Genomic DNA, 19,030 nt, shown 5'->3' on the forward strand with positions numbered 1-19,030 from the left:
GTCCGCTAATACAAGTAAAGGCCCAGTGCACTACTTTTCTTTCTTTTTTTTAGGGGGGAGGGGTATTTTTCAGGGGGTGCTGCAGCACCCTCAGAATCCCTACTTCCCGCGACTATCAAATCAAATTTTAATTGCCACATGCGCCGAATACAGCAGGTGTAGACATTACCGTGAAATGCTTACTTACAGCCCTTAACCAACAATGCATCTATTTCTTAATAAAAAAGTAAAATAAAACAACAAAAAAGTGTTGAGAAAAAAATAGCAGAAGTAAAATAAAATAACAGTAAGGAGGCTACATACAGGGGGGTACCGGTGCCGAGTCAATGGGCGGGGGCACCGGCTAGTTGAGGTAATATGTACATGTGGGTAGAGCTAAAGTGACTATGCATAAATAATTAACAGAGTAGCAGCAGCGTAAAAATATGGGGTGAGGGTGCAAATAGTCCGGGTAGCCATGATTAGCGGTTCAGGAGTCATATGGCTTGGGGGTAGAAGCTGTTGAGAAGCCTTTTGGACCTAGACTTGGCGCTCCGGTACCGCTTGCCGTGCGGTAGCAGAGAGAACAGTCTATGACTAGGGTGGCTGGAGTCTTTGACAATTTTGAGGGCCTTCCTCTGACACCGCCTGGTATAGAGGTCCTGGATGGCAGGAAGCTTGGCCCCAGTGATGTACTGGGCCGTACGCACTACCCTCTGTAGTGCCTTGCGGTCGGAGGCCGAGCAGTTGCCATACCAGGCGGTGATGCAACCAGTCAGGTTGCTCTCGATGGTGCAGCTGTAGAACTTTTTGAGGATCTGAGGACCCATGCCAAATCTTTTCAGTCTCCTGAGGGGGAATAGGCTTTGTTGTGCCCTCTTCACGACTGTCTTGGTGTGTTTGGACCATGATAGATTGTTGGTGATGTGGACACCAAGGAACTTGAAGCTCTCAACCTGTTCCACTACAGCCCCGACAATGAGAATGGGGGCGTGCTCAGTCCTCTTTTTTTCCCCCTATAGTCCACAATCATCTCCTTTGTCTTGGTCACGTTGAGGGAGAGGTTGTTATCCTGGCACCACATGGCCAGGTCTCTGACCTCCTCCCTATAGGCTGTCTCATCGTTGTCGGTGATCAGGCCTACCACTGTTGTGCCGTTGGCAAACTTGATGGTGTTGGAGTCGTACCTGGCCATGCAGTCATGGGTGAACAGGGAGTACAGGAGGGGACTGAGCACGCACCCGAGGGGCCCCCGTGTTGAGGATCAGCGTGGCAGATGTGTTGTTACCTACCCTTACCACCTGGGGGGCGGCCCGTCAGAAAGTCCAGGATCCAGTTGCAGAGGGAGGTGTTTAGTCCCAGGATCCTTAGCTTAGTGATGAGCTTTGAGAGCACTATGGTGTTGAACGCTGAGCTGTAGTCAATGAATAGCATTCTCACGTAGGTGTTCCTCTTGTCCAGGTGGGAAAGGGCAGTGTGGAGTGCAATAGAGATGGCATCATCTGTGGATCTGTTGGGGCGGTATGCAAATTGGAGTGGGTCTAGGGTTTCTGGGATAATGGTGTTGATATGAGCCATGACCAGCCTTTCAAAGCACTTCATGGCTACAGACGTCAGTGCTACGGGTCGGTAGTCATTTAGGTAGGTTATCTTAGTGTCCTTGGGCAAGGGGACTCTGGTGGTCTGCTTGAAACATGTTGGTATTACAGACACAGTCAGGGACATGTTGAAAATGTCAGTGAAGACACTTGCTCAGATGACATGAAAATAGAGCTCTTTGGCCCACAGGCTACTTAACTTGAAGCAGCGAATTCTGATTGTGTGAATAATGCAACAAATATGTGCTTTTATTACAATAGGTAGGCTAACGCATATGAAGCAGAAAGACAACTGTTTCCAAACAATCTGCGGGAAAACAAAAATATTTTCATCCCCAAGTTGTCTGTCTGACCGCCTGCTCCCAACTACAGCATGAAAAATGCAGATCACACCCCTCTCTCTATTGGGACCCGCAGCCCTCTATGGTGCATGATGTTAACATTTGTACAAGTGCTATGTATAGGCTAATCCTCTGTGTATGCTTCTCTGTGTGATCAGTCGTAATTGCAGGACTAAAGACAGGAGAATTGAACCCTTCAACCGAAAAATTATATACAGTCAGGTCCATAATTATTGGCATCCTTGATAAAGATGAGCAAAAAAGACTGTATAAATACAAATACTGTGCTTTATTGCATGCTCAAATTTTTTGGAAATTATATTTTACCGTAGGTATGAAGTACTTTTCTGCATATGCTTCTGTTTTTCAACACCAAACTCACCACTGGTGTGCATGGCCAAATAGCTATATTTTCATGTTATCTGACCGTAGCACTGATTCCAATCCAAGTGCCAATGGAATTTATCAAACTCCAGATGGTGCTATGGTCAGATGACATGTAAATAGAGCTCTTTGGCCCACATTTACGGTTCTTTGGTTGAAGGGTTCAATTGGACACAGCTTAGATTACATCAACCCATTTTTTTCACAGTGGTCCTATGTGGCTGAACGCCTGGTTTCTCCTTGAGCTGAGAGGAGTGTGTGTCTGCCATACCACTGGTCTGTGTGTGAGTGTGTGTGTATGTGCAGTTCTTTTCAGGGCTGTAGCCTGACTGTTAGACACTAGTCGCTGAAACAGTAAAATACTGCTTCATTCTCTTGTTTCAGACAGGAATCACTCAAGGCCATGAGACTAGGAGAGTACCTTCTATGTGTGTGTGTGTGTGTCCAGTGTGTATGTGCAGTGATTTCCCATCAATGCTGCTGTATCTTGGCCCTGAGACAGACATGTAAACACAATTACAAACAACAGACAGATTACCATAACGTGACATGGCATCTAGCAACACATTCACGTGTTGTAGTGATAATAACCATGGCAACAATGATGAAACCTGGCTGTGGTATTTCTAAAGGATATCATATTTCTAGAGAGGGAGAGAGAGGAGATATAAATATGTGTATGTGACCAATAAGATTTGATTTGACACACACTAGAGAATGATAGAGGGATAAAGAGGAATGAAGGTGGAACAGAACGGAGGGAGGAGTGACTTTTCACAGTCTCTTCAACACTGTCTATTATGCGTAAATGGTACTTAGAGAGAGAGGAGGGAGAGAGAGGACAGAGGAGAGAGTAGGGGGTGAGAGGCAGAGGGTAAAAGGAGAGAGAGAAGGAGAGGTAGAGAACACTAGAGAAAGAGAGGGATGTAAAAAAAAAAGTGTAAAGGGGAAAGTGCAGGAGAGAAAATCAATAGGATAGAGTTCTCTCATGTCACCCCACTCCTCCGCACACTCCACTGGCTTCCAGTCGAAGCTTGCATCTACTACAAAACCATGGTGCTTGCCTACGGAGCTGTGAGGGGAACGGCACCTCCTTACCTTCAGGCTCTGATCAGACCCTACACCCAAACGAGGGCACTACGTTCATCCACCTCTGGCCTGCTAGCCCCCCTACCTCTACGGAAGCACAGTTCCCACTCAGCCCAGTCAAAACTATTCGCTGCTCTGGCACCCCAATGGTGGAACAAGCTCCCCCACGACGCCAGGACAGCGGAGTCACTGACCACCTTCCGGAGACACTTGAAACCCTACCTCTTTAAGGAATACCTGGAATAGTATAAAAGTAATCCTTCTACCCCCCCCTCCCCCACCCCCCCATTAAAAAAAGAATAATAATTGGGTGGTAGTCCCACTGGCTATCATAAGTTGAATGCACCAATTTGTAAGTCGCTCTGGATAAGAGCGTCTGCTAAATGACGTAAATGTCAAATGTAAATGTACAGTAGCCTGTAGCCACAACACTGGCCTACAGTTTCCCCAGGTGTCTGCATCAGCCCTAAACCCATCACTCTGTGTGTGTGTGTGTGTGTGTGTGTGTGTGTGTGTATATGTGTGTGTGTGTGTGTGAGACCATGTGTGTACCTGCAGCCCAGTGTAGTCTGTAGCAGGGTGGTGATTCCCACGCAGAAGAAGATAGTTCCTATGAGCTGACTGGTAGCCCACTGGTCAAACCCTACACACATGGCTTCAGCTAGCAGGAACGGCACCGCAATGGTACCACTGAAACATGTCAGGTAGTGCTAGAGAGTGAGAGGAGAGAGGGTTACAATGTGAAAGTGTGTGTGCGTGCGACAGTGAAGCAGAGCATCAACTTTCATAAGAGTATGTTTAATAAGCATCAGTGTGAAGGGGAGGGGCTTAGTTACATCAGTCCCGTGTAGCTCAGTTGGTAGAGAATGGTGTAACGCCAGGGTTGTGGGTTCGTTTCCCACGGGGGACCAGTATGGGGGAAAAAATTATGCACTCACTAACTGTAAGTCGATCTCTGGATAAGAACGTCTGCTAAATGACTAAAATTTAAATTTAAAATGAGTGGGGAGACTGTTACATCATATGGGTTATAGAAGGGGAAATCGGAAGAGTCTTGAATAAGTGGTGAGATGGCATTTTCTGACCTGGGCATGGCTGCATCTGAACAGTCGGAAGTGGCTTCCACTCCTCGTCTCCTCTTGTTCATCTGCACTGATAACAAAGGACAGGTGAAAGCAATAGGGAGGAACCCTATCAGGCATTAGCCTCCACCTCTCCAAGTCTTTCACATCAGTGCAGATAAAGGAGAGGAGACAAGGAGAGGAAGCCATGTTATTCAGTTGCAGCCTACAGTGGGGAAAAAAAGTATTTAGTCAGCCACCAATTGTGCAAGTTCTCCCACTTAAAAAGATGAGAGAGGCAAATTATGGTGGAAAATAAGTATTTGGTCACCTACAAACAAGCAAGATTTCTGGCTCTCACAGACCTTAACTTCTTCTTTAAGAGGCTCCTCTGTCCTCCACTCGTTACCTGTATTAATGGCACCTGTTTGAACTTTTTATCAGTATAAAAGACACCTGTCCACAACCTCAAACAGTCACACTCCAAACTCCACTATGGCCAAGACCAAAGAGCTGTCAAAGGACACCAGAAACAAAATTGTAGACTGAATCTGCAATAGGTAAGCAGCTTGGTTTGAAGAAATCAACTGTGGGAGCAATTATTAGGAAATGGAAGACATACAAGACCACTGATAATCTCCCTCGATCTGGGGCTCCATGCAAGATCTCACCCCGTGGGGTCAAAATGATCACAAGAACGGTGAGCAAAAATCCCAGAACCACACGGGGGACCTAGTGAATGACCTGCAGAGAGCTGGGACCAAAGTAACAAAGCATACCATCAGTAACACACTACGCCGCCAGGGACTCAAATCCTGCAGAGCCAGACGTGTCCCCCTGCTTAAGCCAGTACATGTCCAGGCCCGTCTGAAGTTTGCTAGAGTGCATTTGGATGATCCAGAAGAGGATTGGGAGAATATCATATGGTCAGATGAAACCAAAATATAACTTTTTGGTAAAAACTCAACTCGTCGTGTTTGGAGGACAAAGAATGCTGAGTTGCATCCAAAGAACACCATACCTACTGTGAAGCATGGGGGTGGAAACATCATGCTTTGGGGCTGTTTTTCTGCAAAGGGACCAGGACGACTGATCCGTGTAAAGCAAAGAATGAATGGGGCCATGTATCGTGAGATTTTGAGTGAAAACCTCCTTACATCAGCAAGGGCATTGAAGATGAAACGTGGCTGGGTCTTTCAGCATGACAATGATCCCAAACACACCGCCCGGGCAACGAAGGAGTGGCTTCGTAAGAAGCATTTCAAGGTCCTGGAGTGGCCTAGCCAGTCTCCAGATCTCAACCCCATAGAAAATCTTTGGAGGGAGTTGAAAGTCTGTGTTGCCCAGCGACAGCCCCAAAACATCACTGCTCTAGAGGAGATCTGCATGGAGGAATGGGCCAAAATACCAGCAACAGTGTGTGAAAACCTTGTGAAGACTTACAGAAAATGTTTGACCTGTGTCATTGCCAACAAAGGGTATATAACAAAGTATTGAGAAACTTTTGTTATTGACCAAATACTTATTTTCCACCATAATTTGCAAATAAATTCATAAAAAATCCTACAATGTGATTTTCTGGAATTTTTTTCTCATTTTGTCTGTCATAGTTGACGTGTACCTATGATGAAAATTACAGGCCTCTCTCATCTTTTTAAGTGGGAGAACTTGCACAATTGGTGGCTGACTAAATACTTTTTTCCCCACTGTATGCAATAGAAAATCTCTGGAGGACACAAGTCAGTTTTGTCATTATTTGCATATTAGATAGAGTCAACATGGCATTATTTGCATATTACACATATATCAGACAATCAACCACATAATAACACAGGTGTATCTGGTAATTAAAGGGATACTGCAAGACTCTGGCAATTACAGATGTCGGATCTTAATATGACCCATTTCGTCACAGGAGGAAAATAATCCTGCAGCAGGAGGATTTAAATGTCTATTTAATATTTAGAATTGCTGCCAGGGGGACTGTCTGATACAATATGATACAATAACTTAGACTACAGGTTCACTGGGTGTCAGTTCAAGTAGCCTATGTAGGCTACAGCGCATCACATGTGAATTATTATGAGGATTATAATAAACAGACAATATTTTTAGGGGGTAGATGTATTTTTTGACCAAGGACATGTATTCAAAATAGCTTGTCATCAAAACTCTTAAGTCCATTGACTCAAACCCAGTTTTATCTCTACCACAGCTTTTAAAGTGAAGCCCACATCTTCATATTTCTGTTCTTGGGATCTTATCCAGATGCGATCAGATGTCAATTGCACTTTAATTACATTCTGCCTTTGTAATATTATATATTTCTGGAGTAAGATAAGTATTTCTAAGATATAATTCTGCTGTTGAAATTGAGTTGACGACTAGTGCAAATCAAATGGCTAGCTAACAGTTTTATCTCCTGTTTTTATCTCCTCATATGATCTCTGTTTGTTGCCCAACTAGCCACCTTGTCATTGGCATAAAGAGTGAATAGAGTAATCAGATGTGTGTGGTAATAGCTAACTAGCTATCACATTAGGTTGCCACTAGATAAGCTGTCTAAGCTAGCTAGCTAGCTGTAGTGTCAACCATGTAACTAGCTAACGTTAGCTAGATCAACGGGTCCGTCCACTGCAGCATCCTCCCACGCATTGATCTCTCCCTCTCTCTCTCTGTATGTGTGTGTGTGTTTCTAAATGTAATTCTGTTTTTATGACATGCCCTATAAGCACCTCTGTCATACAGTCAGTGTATCATCTCAGTAAGCTTTTTGTGCCATTTACTAGAAATCAAGTTTTTTTTGTGTGTGTGTCTTTTTATTTACAGCTTGTAGTGGCACAACCGAGGGGAGAGGAGAATGGAAAGTGGAAAGAAGAGGTTCGGAAGAGAAGGAGGATGGAGTGTAAATCCGGTTTTGTCTAGAAGGGATACAGCTTGTCAAAAATGGACTTTCGTAGCAGGTTAGGAGAATTAACGTAGCAGGTTAGGAGGAGTAAGTTAAGGTTAGGAAAATAATTAGGGTTAGCTAAAATGCAAAACAAATTCTACTTTTGACGTCAATTTAATTCCATGGTGAAATGTGTCTGATTTGCATACTAGTAACATGATTGATAGTGAAATTTCAGTATTTATTGTTTGACTGTTGTAACACTTACCTGTTCATTCTGAGTGAAAAATTAAACATCACACTTGGTGTAAATATTTTTAGTATGCATTCACCATCACGTACTTGAAATGATATTGTGAAATAAGTGTTCATTAATGCTATTGAAATTGTACAATTATTCCAATGTCTCAAGTACCATCTACCTTTTTATGAAATTGTGCACATTGTGTCACGCCCTGGCCTTGAGAGCCCGGTTTTCTTTAGTTGGTTTGGTCAGGGTGTGAATTTCTATGTGTATGATCTAGATATTCTAGTTCTGTTGGCCGGGTGTGGTTCCCAATCAGAGGCAGCTGTCGATCGTTGTCTCTGATTGGGGATCATACTTAGGCAGCCATGTTGCCTACCTATGTTGTGGGATCTTGTTTCTGTGTGTTTGGCTTGTTTGATGTTAGCCTTTAGAATTTCACGTTACGTTGCTTTTGTTGTTTTGTTTGGTGTTTATTCAATAAACGAACATGTACGCATACCACGCTGCACTTTGGTCCAATCCTGTACTCAACGTACGTGACACATTGACAGATATTAAGTCAACATTGAATAACCGTAATTGAAACTGTACAGCCTACCGACTTTGTTTTATGTCTATCTTCATTGGAGAGTATCTGTGCTGGGGGACATCTGCAAGATGGTGCTGGTAGGCTTTAATAATAAAGGAATGTTAAATCAATTGTTCAGTTGTTGTCATTTTGTTTTGCAGTCACAGTTTACCAACAGGTGTAAAAAATGACCAAACTAAATTTGTAACTAATACTTACAGTGAGGGAAAAAAGTATTTGATCACATGCTGATTTTGTACGTTTGCCCACTGACAAAGAAATGATCAGTCTATAATTTTAATGGTAGGTTTATTTGAACAGTGAGAGATAGAATAACAACAAAAAAATCCAGAAAAACGCATGTCAAAAATGTTATAAATTGATTTGCATTTTAATGAGGGAAATAAGTATTTGACCCCTCTGCAAAACTTGACTTAGTACTTGGTGGCAAAACCCTTGTTGGCAATCACAGAGGTCAGACGTTTCTTGTAGTTGGCCACCAGGTTTGCACACATCTCAGGAGGGATTTTGTTCCACTCCTCTTTGCAGATCTTCTCCAAGTCATTAAAGTTTTGAGGCTGACGTTTGGCAACTCAAACCTTCAGCTCCCTCCACAGATTTTCTATGGGATTAAGGTCTGGAGACTGGCTAGGCCACTCCAGGACCTTAATGTGCTTCTTCTTGAGCCACTCCTTTGTTGCCTTGGCCGTGTGTTTTGGGTCATTGTCATGCTGGAATACCCATCCACGACCAATTTTCAATGCCTTGGCTGAGGGAAGGAGGTTCTCACCCAAGATTTGACGGTACATGGCCCCGTCCATCGTCCCTTTGATGCGGTGAAGTTGTCCTGTCCCCTTAGCAGAAAAACACCCCGAAAGCATAATGTTTCCACCTCCATGTTTGACGGTGGGGATGGTGTTCCTGGGGTCATAGGCAGCATTCCTCCTCCTCCAAACACGGCGAGTTGAGTTGATGCCAAAGAGCTCGATTTTGGTCTCATCTGACCACAACACTTTCACCCAGCTCTCCTCTGAATCATTCAGATGTTCATTGAAAAACTTCAGACGGCCCTGTATATGTGCTTTCTTGAGCAGGGGGACCTTGTGTGCGCAGCAGGATTTCAGTCTTTCACGGCGTATTGTGTTACCAGTTGTTTTCTTGGTGACTATGGTCCCAGCTGCCTTGAGATCATTGACAAGATCCTCCCGTGTAGTTCTGGGCTGATTCCTCACTGTTCTCATGATCATTGCAACTCCACGAGGTGAGATCTTGCATGGAGCCCCAGGCCGAGGGAGATTGATAGTTATTTTGTGTTTCTTCCATTTGCGAATAATCGCACCAACTGTTGTCACCTTCTCACCAAGCTGCTTGGCGATGGTCTTGTAGCCCATTCCAGCCTTGTGTAGGTCTACAATCTTGTCCCTGACATCCTTGGAGAGCTCTTTGGTCTTGGCCATGGTGGAGAGTTTGGAATCTGATTGATTGATTGATTGCTTCTGTGGACAGGTGTCTTTTATACAGGTAACAAACTGAGATTAGGAGCACTCCCTTTAAGAGTGTGCTCCTAATCTCAGCTCGTTACCTGTATAAAAGACACCTGGGAGCCAGAAATCTTTCTGATTGAGAGGGGGTCAAATACTTATTTCCCTCATTAAAATGCAAATCACTTTATACCATTTTTGACATGCGTTTTTCTGGATTTTTATGTTGTTATTCTGTCTCTCACTGTTCAAATAAACCTACCATTAAAATTATAGACTGATCATGTCTTTGTCAGTGGGCAAACGTACAAAATCAGCAGGGGATCAAATACTTTTTCCCCCTCACTGTAGGTAGTTTTCTGACCGGATACTTTTTTTACTCTTACTTGAGTAGTTTCTTAAGGCAAATTATACTTCAGTAAATTACAATCTACTGTAAGTAACAGTACTTTTACTTAAGTACAGATTTTCAGTACTCTACCCACCTCTGCAAATTATACATAGCCCAACTATAAAATGTGGGCGAGCATCCACACTGGAGGAAAGTTTATCGTTCTACAGTAGGCCTACATCTGTCAATCAACTGATGGCCCAAATCAGCTCATCAATTTAGCCAGGGAAACACAAACAGTAGATTATCGTTTTTCACACCTTTCATTATGTGACTATCGATAGGCTAACGGGTAGCCAATAGGAATATAATAAAATAACAAGGGGCCTATTGCAACCATCGATGGCACAAGATTATCGCCAACTGAGGTCTCGTTAAACCATCAATATGCGCCAAATTCACCCGCACAGCTGATCTCAATTGCAAGCATTATTGGTCACCTCTACCGCTCCCTAATAGATGACATCTGTGTTACCTTAGTCAGAGATCTGTATATAATGACAAGATGCTCATGTCTTCGCCCAATGGGAGTCGTCCCAAAGGCGGTAAGGCAGGTGACAAGCTTAGGTCTGCATATTAAGCCAATTGAAACGCATTGGGCTTATTTTGGCGAGAGTGAGCCTTCTCGCTTTGCCTCTTCCTCTCTGCCTTAGTCCTGCTTGTCTTTCAAGATATGTTCGCCTTCAGGTTGGTTTTGTCATCGAAACAATTTGGTCCTTTTTGAACAGACTAAGGGCGATTTATCTATTTTACAAGCATTCTGTACAATAGAAATAAAGTATTTCCTCATTTAGACACTTGTATGTCGTAGCCTAGTGGAGACCAATAACCATATTGTGTTATTCATCTATATAAAATGACGGTAGTTGATGTGTATGGCTGCTTCTCAGATACATTTTTGTACATTTAAGTGTTGCAGTAATACAACCTAGGCCTATAGCATGCGCGAGCGAGAACATTATTTTAAGATAGCGAGCCCTGATCCCAATGACTCGACTGCCCCCGAATGGAGAGAAAGAGAACTGCTCATGTTTTGCCAATCACAAGACTAATTTGAATTTCCTGATGCCTCTGAAAAATTATACGCAACGAAAGACCGATCAAGTTAAAGAGCAGACATCTGTAAGACGCTTTTCTACTTACCCAGAGTCAAATGAACTTGTGGATACCATGTTTATGTCTCTGCATGCAGTAGTTAGAGATACTTTCGAGAGCCAATGCTAATTAGCATTAGCACAATGACTGGAAGTATACAGGTACGCTATGTAGACTTCCAGTCATTGCGCTAATACTAGTTAGCATTGGCTCGCAAAACTACTTCTAACTTCCTTCATACTGCACACAGAGACATACAAATGGTATCCACGAGTTCATCTGCCTTTCAAAAATGGCTTGTTTGCCAGAATCTCACAATATCCTTTTAAAGGTAACCCAGAGGTACCAAGGGGGGGGGTGTTTGTGTGTATGTTATGTGTGTGCTTGCATGCGTCTCACCTGTAAGCCCAGGAATATACACAGGTACCAGGGAGGAGTGTCTTCAATGGTGTAGATCATGTCCATTCGCCTGGCATTCATGTCTGCACTGTCCAACGTCTCCGACATGGAACTCTACACACACGCACACACAAAAGTTGAGAACTATAGATGTACACCCTTAAACACCACAGGGTATATGGTCTCTGGAGTAAAGGGTTAAGACTAAGTGTTAGTCTAAGTGTAGTTTAGTGTTACAGGTAGTAATCTCTATGTGAGTGTGTGTGCCTGAGGGAGGTAAAACCTGAATCCAACCACTCTTGGGGCTGTCATTAAAGCATTAGTTACTGACATGAGTCACAGGTAGTAGGATGAATTATAGGCTGTGTCCCAAATGGCACCCTATTCCCAATTTAGTGCACTACTTTTGACCAGAGCCCATAGTCACAGGCTGATGATGTCACAGCCACATGTCCAGACAGAGGGGGAGGAGTGGGGAGCGGAGGATTCAGAATGAAAGAGAGAAAGACAAAGATTCAGCAAGAGAGTTTAGTAATGAAGAAAGACTAGGGAGGTAGGGATTTAGAAAGGTAGAGTACCTTTTCTCCTCCCTGGTTCTCTTTAGTGTAGACGGCCATCAGCTCAGTATCTTCAGTGTCCTGCTCTCCAGCGGCCTGTCCCACTCCATTCACCACCACCTACCGTACAGACAGATACATGTCAATACTTTATCCATCTACAAGACAGTACATACACAGACATTGTAATTACCAAGAACTGACAATGTCATTATTACGGTCTTACTCACAACAACATGTATTTCAGACCCTTTAACTGTAGGTCTACAACACGGCAATGAAGGAGGAGTGGTACAGAACATATAATGCAGAACGTATAATGCATGTTTACAATTCATATAATAGAAAGTGCTATGGTGGGTTTGTTGCATTCTAAACTTTTGAATGAAGTGTTACGCTCATACACTGTGCATTTGCAGTGATAGTCTGTTTTGGCAGGGCAAAAACGTTCCCTTAAGTATTTTGCAAACAGTTCACACACACTATCTAAAGTAACACAACTAACACACTCGTGTACGCACAAGTGTGTGTATCTGCAAGAGAGAGTACATTTCTAGGAAAGCAAAGCAAGGACATTGATAATGCTTGGGTAAGGTTAACTAAACTACCAGACCGAACACAGAAGGACAGCCTGGGTGTTGCTTTGGGGGCCTTTGCACCTCAGCTTTATAAAAAGGATCCAGGGGAATACAGGGCCATAAGTAAATTAGTTCCTTCATTAGTCCATGCATTGGTCTATTTATCACGCTGACGGACACACATACGCTCTAGGGATCCAGGGTGTATGTGTGTGTGTCGTATCCTGTTTGATGTTGTGTTCTCTGTCTGTGACTCGGTTAGCAAATTATAGATAAAGGTCACGAACACACACACACATTCATTTGATTTGAGGATGCGTCTTTGCATTCTTTCATCCGTCTTTGCATCTCGCCTGTCAGGCATGGAAAATAACAAAATACTTTTGTTCAGACTCAAATGTCATCGGCATTAAACTGTGTGTGTTGATGTGTGTTTGTGTGTGTGTGTGTGAGAGAGAGAGGGAGAGGGAGAGAACCTTTCCTGGGGACACATCACATTTTATCCTACTGCCCATTTTTCACTAGCTTGTAAAGATCATTTCTGACAGAGCAGACATCAGATGAGAGACCTTAGAATGAACTGAATATTAGGTTCTAGACAATGGATTCTAAATGAAAGATGATACATTATAGTCTGTTCTTGATATGTTTTTCGGTTGGTCTGTCTGTCTGTCTCTCTGTCTGTCATTTGTATTAATGGACATTAGTTAATGTCCCAGGACATCACAAAACTAGTTACCTTGGGGAAGACATGCAGGGAGAGCGCTTTGGTGGGGAGAGCGAGGTGGGGATTAAGAAAGAAAGAAAGAAAGAAAGAAAGAAAGAAAGAAGGGAGGGAGGGATGTGGGACTTTTGCTGTACAGATCATTGAGAATAGCCATTGTGTCCCTTTATCCACCTCTGTCCCATTCAGCCATTCAGTAACAGCAGACAGGAGCATGTGAATTTGATACTTATAATAAACAGGATATACAGTGCCTTCAGACAGTGTTTACGTCCTTTGACTTTTCCCACATTTTGTTGTGTTACAGCCTGAATTTACAATGGATTAAATTGAGATTTTGTTTCACTGACCTACACACAATACCCCATAACGTCAAAGTGGAATTATGTTTTTAGACATTTGAACAAATTAATTACAAATGAAAAGCTGAAATGTCTTGAGTCAATAAGTATTCAACCCCTTTGTTATGGCAAGCCACAATAAGTTCAGGAGTAAAAATGTGCTTAACAAGTCACATAATAAGTTGGATGGACTCAATAGCAATAATAGCGTTTAACATGATTTTTGAATGACTACCTCATCTCTGTACCCCACACATACAATTATCTGTAAGGTCCCTCAGTCGAGCAGTGAATTTCAAACACAGATTCAACCACAAAGACCAATGCCTCGCAAAGAAGAGCACCTATTGATAGATGGGTAAAAAAAAAAGCTGACTTTGAATATCCCTTTGAGGATGGTGAAGTTATTAGTTACACTTTGGCTGATGTATCAATACACCCAGTCATTATAAAGATACTGGAGTCCTTCCTAAGTCAGTTGCCGGAGAGGAAGGAAACCGCTCAGGGATTTCACCATGAGGCCAATGGTGACTTTAAAACAGTTACAGAATTTAACGGCTGTGATAGGAGAAAACTGAGGATGGATCAACAACATTATAGTTACTCCACAATACTAACCTAAATGACAAGAGTTAAAAGAAGGAAGCCTGTACAGAATAAAACATATTCCAAAACATGCATCCTGTTTGCAATAAGGCACTAAAGTGAAACTGCAAAAAAATGTGCTAAGATATAAACTTCATGTGTTGAATATGAAGCGTTATGTTTGGGGCAAATCCAACACATCATCACTGAGTACCACTCTTCATATTTTCAAGCATGGTGGTGGCTGCATCATGTTATGGGTATGCTTGTCATTGGCAAGGACTAGGGAGTTTTCTTAGGATCAAAATAAACAGAACAGAGCAAAGCACAGGCAAAATCCTAGAGGAAAACCTGGTTCAGTCTGCTTTCCAACAGACACTGGGAGACAAATTCACCTTTCAGCAGGACAATAACCTAAAACACAAGGCCAAATATAGTTGCTTCCCAAGTTGCTTCCCAAGAAGACATTGAATGTTCCTAAGTGGCCTAGTAACAGTTTTGACTTAAATCTATGGCAAGCCTTGAAAATGGCAGTCTAGCAATGATCAACAACCAACTTGACAGAGATTGAAGAATTTTAAAAAGAATAATGTGCAAATATTGTACAATCCAGGTGTGCAAAGCTCTTAGAGACTTACCAAGAAATACTCACAGCTGTAATTGCTGCCAAAGGTGATTCTAACATGTATTGACTCAGGGGTGTGAATACTTATGTAAATGAGATATTTCAGTATTTCATTTTCAATAAATTAGCAAACATTTCTAAAAACATGTTTTCACTTAGTAATTATGGGGTAGATGGGTGAGGTAAAAAAATATATTTAATCCATTTTGAATTCAGGCTGTAACAAAACAAAATGTGAATAAGTGAATACTTTAAAGCACTACAGTTGTAAATCTCTGATGGAATCAAAAACAGGACAGGCTTTGTGTTGGAGCTTCTCAGCACAGTATCACATGCATCTGTCCATTACATTTACATTTAAGTGTGTGGCTAGGGAAAACCCTTGTTATTGTTGATTTGTGGTGTGACGTACATGAGGGGACTGTGCTGCAGCCAAGAGGGAATGGCCAGAACAAAACTGTCATGACGTGTGTGTGTGTGTGTGCATTTGTGTGTGACCCTGAAGAGTGTTAAGTGATCCTAATGACAGGTCTGTGTGTATGGTGGCCTAACCCTGTCATTACAATCAATCCTCTGTTAGTATGTCAGCTTGATGACCCTTAACTGCCTAAATCCCCCTGTGCAAGCAGACACACACACAGATGCATGCAGACCGATCACATACATACACAAGTACACAGCGTACCGGAATGGGGTAGAAGTCTGCGCTGTGTTTGTTCTCCTCCTCATACTTCGCTCCTTCTCCCTCCATCGACTTAGAGGTGATATTCTTCCCCACGCCCATTCCTCTCTCCTCCCCTTCCTCCTCTTCCCTCACTCTCTCTGGTAGAAACACTGCAGATTGCGCCTTCAGCTCCCTTACATGGTCCAGGTATGTGTCATCTACAGAGAGAGAGAGAGAGAGAGAGAGAGAGAGAGAGAGAGAGAGAGAGAGAGAGAGAGAGAGAGAGAGAGAGAGAGAGAGAGAGAGAGAGAGAGAGAGAGAGAGAGAGAGAGAGAGAGAGAGAGAGAGAGAGAGAGAGAGAGTGTGGTTATTTACTATGACTTTCCTGAGTGTGCCCATGAGGCCTTCTAGACTAGAGTATTACAGTAGGTACTGTACTATGTAGAGTATTTTTGGAACTGGGCCCTTTGCTCACTGGGTCAAAAGCTCCACAGGGGTCACTGAAGCTGTGGCTGGGGCTGAAGCTGTGGCTGGCTGGGGAGCAGGGTTGGGCCTAAAACTGAGTTTACAGATAGACAGCGGTCTGGTCCTGGTTCCAGAGCCCCAGACCTGACATGAGGCACCAGTATCTGCACAGTCACCTTCTCTTCACCCCAGACTGGATCATGAGCATCAAAGGTCAGAGGTGATCCAGGACTGTGGAGAGACCTGATACTGGGATGGGCTTGGAAGACCCAGAATGAGTCCAAAATGGCACCCTATTCCCTCTATAGTGCACTACTTTTGACCAGAGCTCTATAGGCCCTGGTCAAAAGTAGTGCACTAAAAAGAGAATAGGGTGCAATTTGGGATGCAGCCCCAGATGTATGCACTCATACAGTACATTCTGTCAGGGATCGACTACAAACAGAGAAGGGGGTAGGGGACAAGGAAGGAGAGAGCGTGAGAGGGATAAAGACAGGGCATTGGGGAGGGGTAGATAGGGTCGAAAGGAGAGCAGAGTAGACAGGGAAAATGAGGAGGAGAGCGAGGGATAGACAAAGGAGGAGAGAAAGAAGGAAGAGGGAGAGAAAGGGATAAAAGGCGGAGATGGGAAGGAGGAGGAGGAGGTGTGAGGGGGAGGAGGGGGAGAGAAAAGGAGAGAGGGATAGAGGGAGGGAGGGAGGGAGGGAGGGAAGTTTGTTGGTCAGGGGGTGTTGTGTTATTTCTGGAGTCATGTCAACTCCACTTTACGTAAAACAAAATGTTTGGGCTGAGTCTAGCCCTGTGACTATCTGTGTCCTGGTCTCACCCTGCATGTCTATCTGTAAGTTATCTTTCACTGTCTCACCCTCACCCACTGTCTCACCCCCATGAGGCACAAGGCATTCTGTCAGACTAATACCTTTTCCTCAACACCTTCACCCCATCCCCCTGCTTTAAAAATGACAGACTAAGCCTACTCTCCAGAGAAAGCTTTTTAGTCCAGGAGTAGGCTTAATCTAGTGCCGGGAAACCAGCCCTGAGCTTCCTTCTGTCCTTACCCTTTCCTCACCCTTATTCTACCCCACCTGCACAAACCCTCTTCTCCCATCCTTCATTCTTCTACCTCCCCCCTTCTCTCTTGTGTCTGCCAGCAGTGTTGACTGCTCCCCTCTTCTTCCTCCCCCCTCCTCGCCTTCTTCAGGTTTTGGGTTGGTTAATGTGTGAAGTACCCCCCCCACCCGTCTCCCTCCACCCCTGACCCCCCTTCCCTTTTCTAAGCCCCTCACCCCTTCCTTCCCCCGGTTAGTGTTTAATGTTGGTAAGTTTAGTACCTAGTTGACACATCCCATCGCTCCTGTCGAGCTGGGCAGCGGGGTGCATCTGTGTGGGAGGGGTGAAAGAGGGGGGGAAAGCGATAGAGAGGGGGAGGGGGAGAAAGAGGCGGAGAGAGACAGAGAGGAGAGAGGTGGGGGGTGGACAGGTGAGGGGTAAGGGGAGGGGGTGAGATAGTAGTTAATATGACAGCCAACATTCATTAACCGTTCATCAGTCAGGTAATTAATGAGATTGATTAATTGATTGGTTGATCTCGCTCTCTCTCTACACACACACACAAGAGCTTGTTACAAAGCCATAGGCCTATCACACACACCTTTTCGTGACATGTAAATAATAATAAAACACATGAGTTGGTGCCCTAACAGGCTGTCCTACAGTGGCAGTCTGTCCCATAGGCTACAGTGTTGTGTGACAGGGACTACCACAGCTCTGTTTCTCCCGGCTCAATTCATTCTGATGAGCCCCGTTTTAACACGAGGAGACACTAAAATGTGAGCCGAGCGGAGAGAGAAAGAGAGAGAGAGTCAGAGAGCGCTTGTGTGGCTGACTGACTTGCACACCATTACTACCCCCAGGGCATGGAAACCACGGAAACAACATCAAGGGCTCTTCACATGGGCCAGAGAGAGCGTCCACCATGAGAAAGAGAGATACAGAGAGAGACATGGAGCTGATGTCTTCGTGTTGACAACAATTAATCTCCCCTCTCTTCAAACCCTGGATTCTGAAGGGTACACATTTCAGTGTGTGTGTGTGTGTGTGTGTGTGAGTTATATGACTCCTCAGCCATTGCAGTTCCAGAAAAAAAAAAGTGAAATTTACAAGAGTAGGAAATCAGAACTTTACAGAAGCACCTAGAATAACCTCATGTTCAATCTATTTATTGTCCTATGAACACAGTCCTATAACAACAAAAATACAACTTCTTTATCAGAAGCACATACCCTGTGGACTAGAATGTGTGGAGAGACGGAGTGGGTAAAAGAGAAACAGAGAGCGTGAGAGGTACACAGAAATAGAAAAAGACAGAGACAGAAAGAGAGGGGAACAGAGAGAGAGGAGAAAGACACGTGCAACGCTAACTTTAACCCTACCCAGTATACCCTTGATTGGCAGTGCTGGCTACATCACCATGGTAACCTGAGCTGTGTTCCACTGTGATGTAAGATTCCACTTGAGGAGGAACACAATCCCTGCCCACCAGATGTGTGTGTGTATGTGTGTGTGTGTGTGTGTGTGTGTGTGTGTGTATCCCAGTCCACCAGATGTTTGTCCACAGCTAAGCATGGCCAGGTCTTCGCAAGAACGATAAATTGTTATGCTTAGACTAGCCAACAATCTACAACAAATGTCAGAGAGCTAAGCAACCTAAGCCTAGGGGCCTATTCATCAGAGGCTTCTGCTGGTACTTTTCTATTCAGAAACCAAATAGTTAACCTATGATCTTACCGGTCTTTGATCTGCCCTTATACAATCTCTTACTAGGGATGTGAGAGGGACATAACAGTCAAACTAAGTGCATTTTCACACAGTTCTGAGCCAGGGGTTTCCAGCCTTTTCTAGCACGAGAGCTACTTTTAAGAAATTAAACGTCACGAGCTACTCATTTTTTAAAACGTTCAAATAGGCA

At 43.8% G+C, this 19,030-nt stretch overlaps 1 protein-coding gene across 2 annotated transcripts in view; it reads right to left on the minus strand.

Moving 5' to 3' along the window:
* LOC121584991 (solute carrier family 23 member 2-like) overlaps positions 1 to 19,030 on the minus strand; it is a 71,445-nt gene that overhangs the window by 17,560 nt on the left and 34,855 nt on the right. Inside the window, exons 2-6 of one of the 2 annotated variants that reach the window (XM_041901283.1) lie at positions 17,394 to 17,442; positions 15,619 to 15,815; positions 12,102 to 12,200; positions 11,524 to 11,637; positions 3,944 to 4,101 (exon numbers count right to left, since the gene is read on the minus strand). In XM_041901283.1, the coding sequence (XP_041757217.1) occupies positions 3,944 to 4,101; positions 11,524 to 11,637; positions 12,102 to 12,200; positions 15,619 to 15,815; positions 17,394 to 17,442 (617 nt within the window). The remainder of the gene's footprint in view (positions 1 to 3,943; positions 4,102 to 11,523; positions 11,638 to 12,101; positions 12,201 to 15,618; positions 15,816 to 17,393; positions 17,443 to 19,030) is intronic. The other variant, XM_041901284.1, reaches the window with a different exon arrangement.

The sequence above is a fragment of the Coregonus clupeaformis genome, chromosome 16 (genome assembly GCF_020615455.1).
Source record: "Coregonus clupeaformis isolate EN_2021a chromosome 16, ASM2061545v1, whole genome shotgun sequence".
NCBI classification, from domain to species: Eukaryota; Metazoa; Chordata; class Actinopteri; order Salmoniformes; family Salmonidae; genus Coregonus; species Coregonus clupeaformis.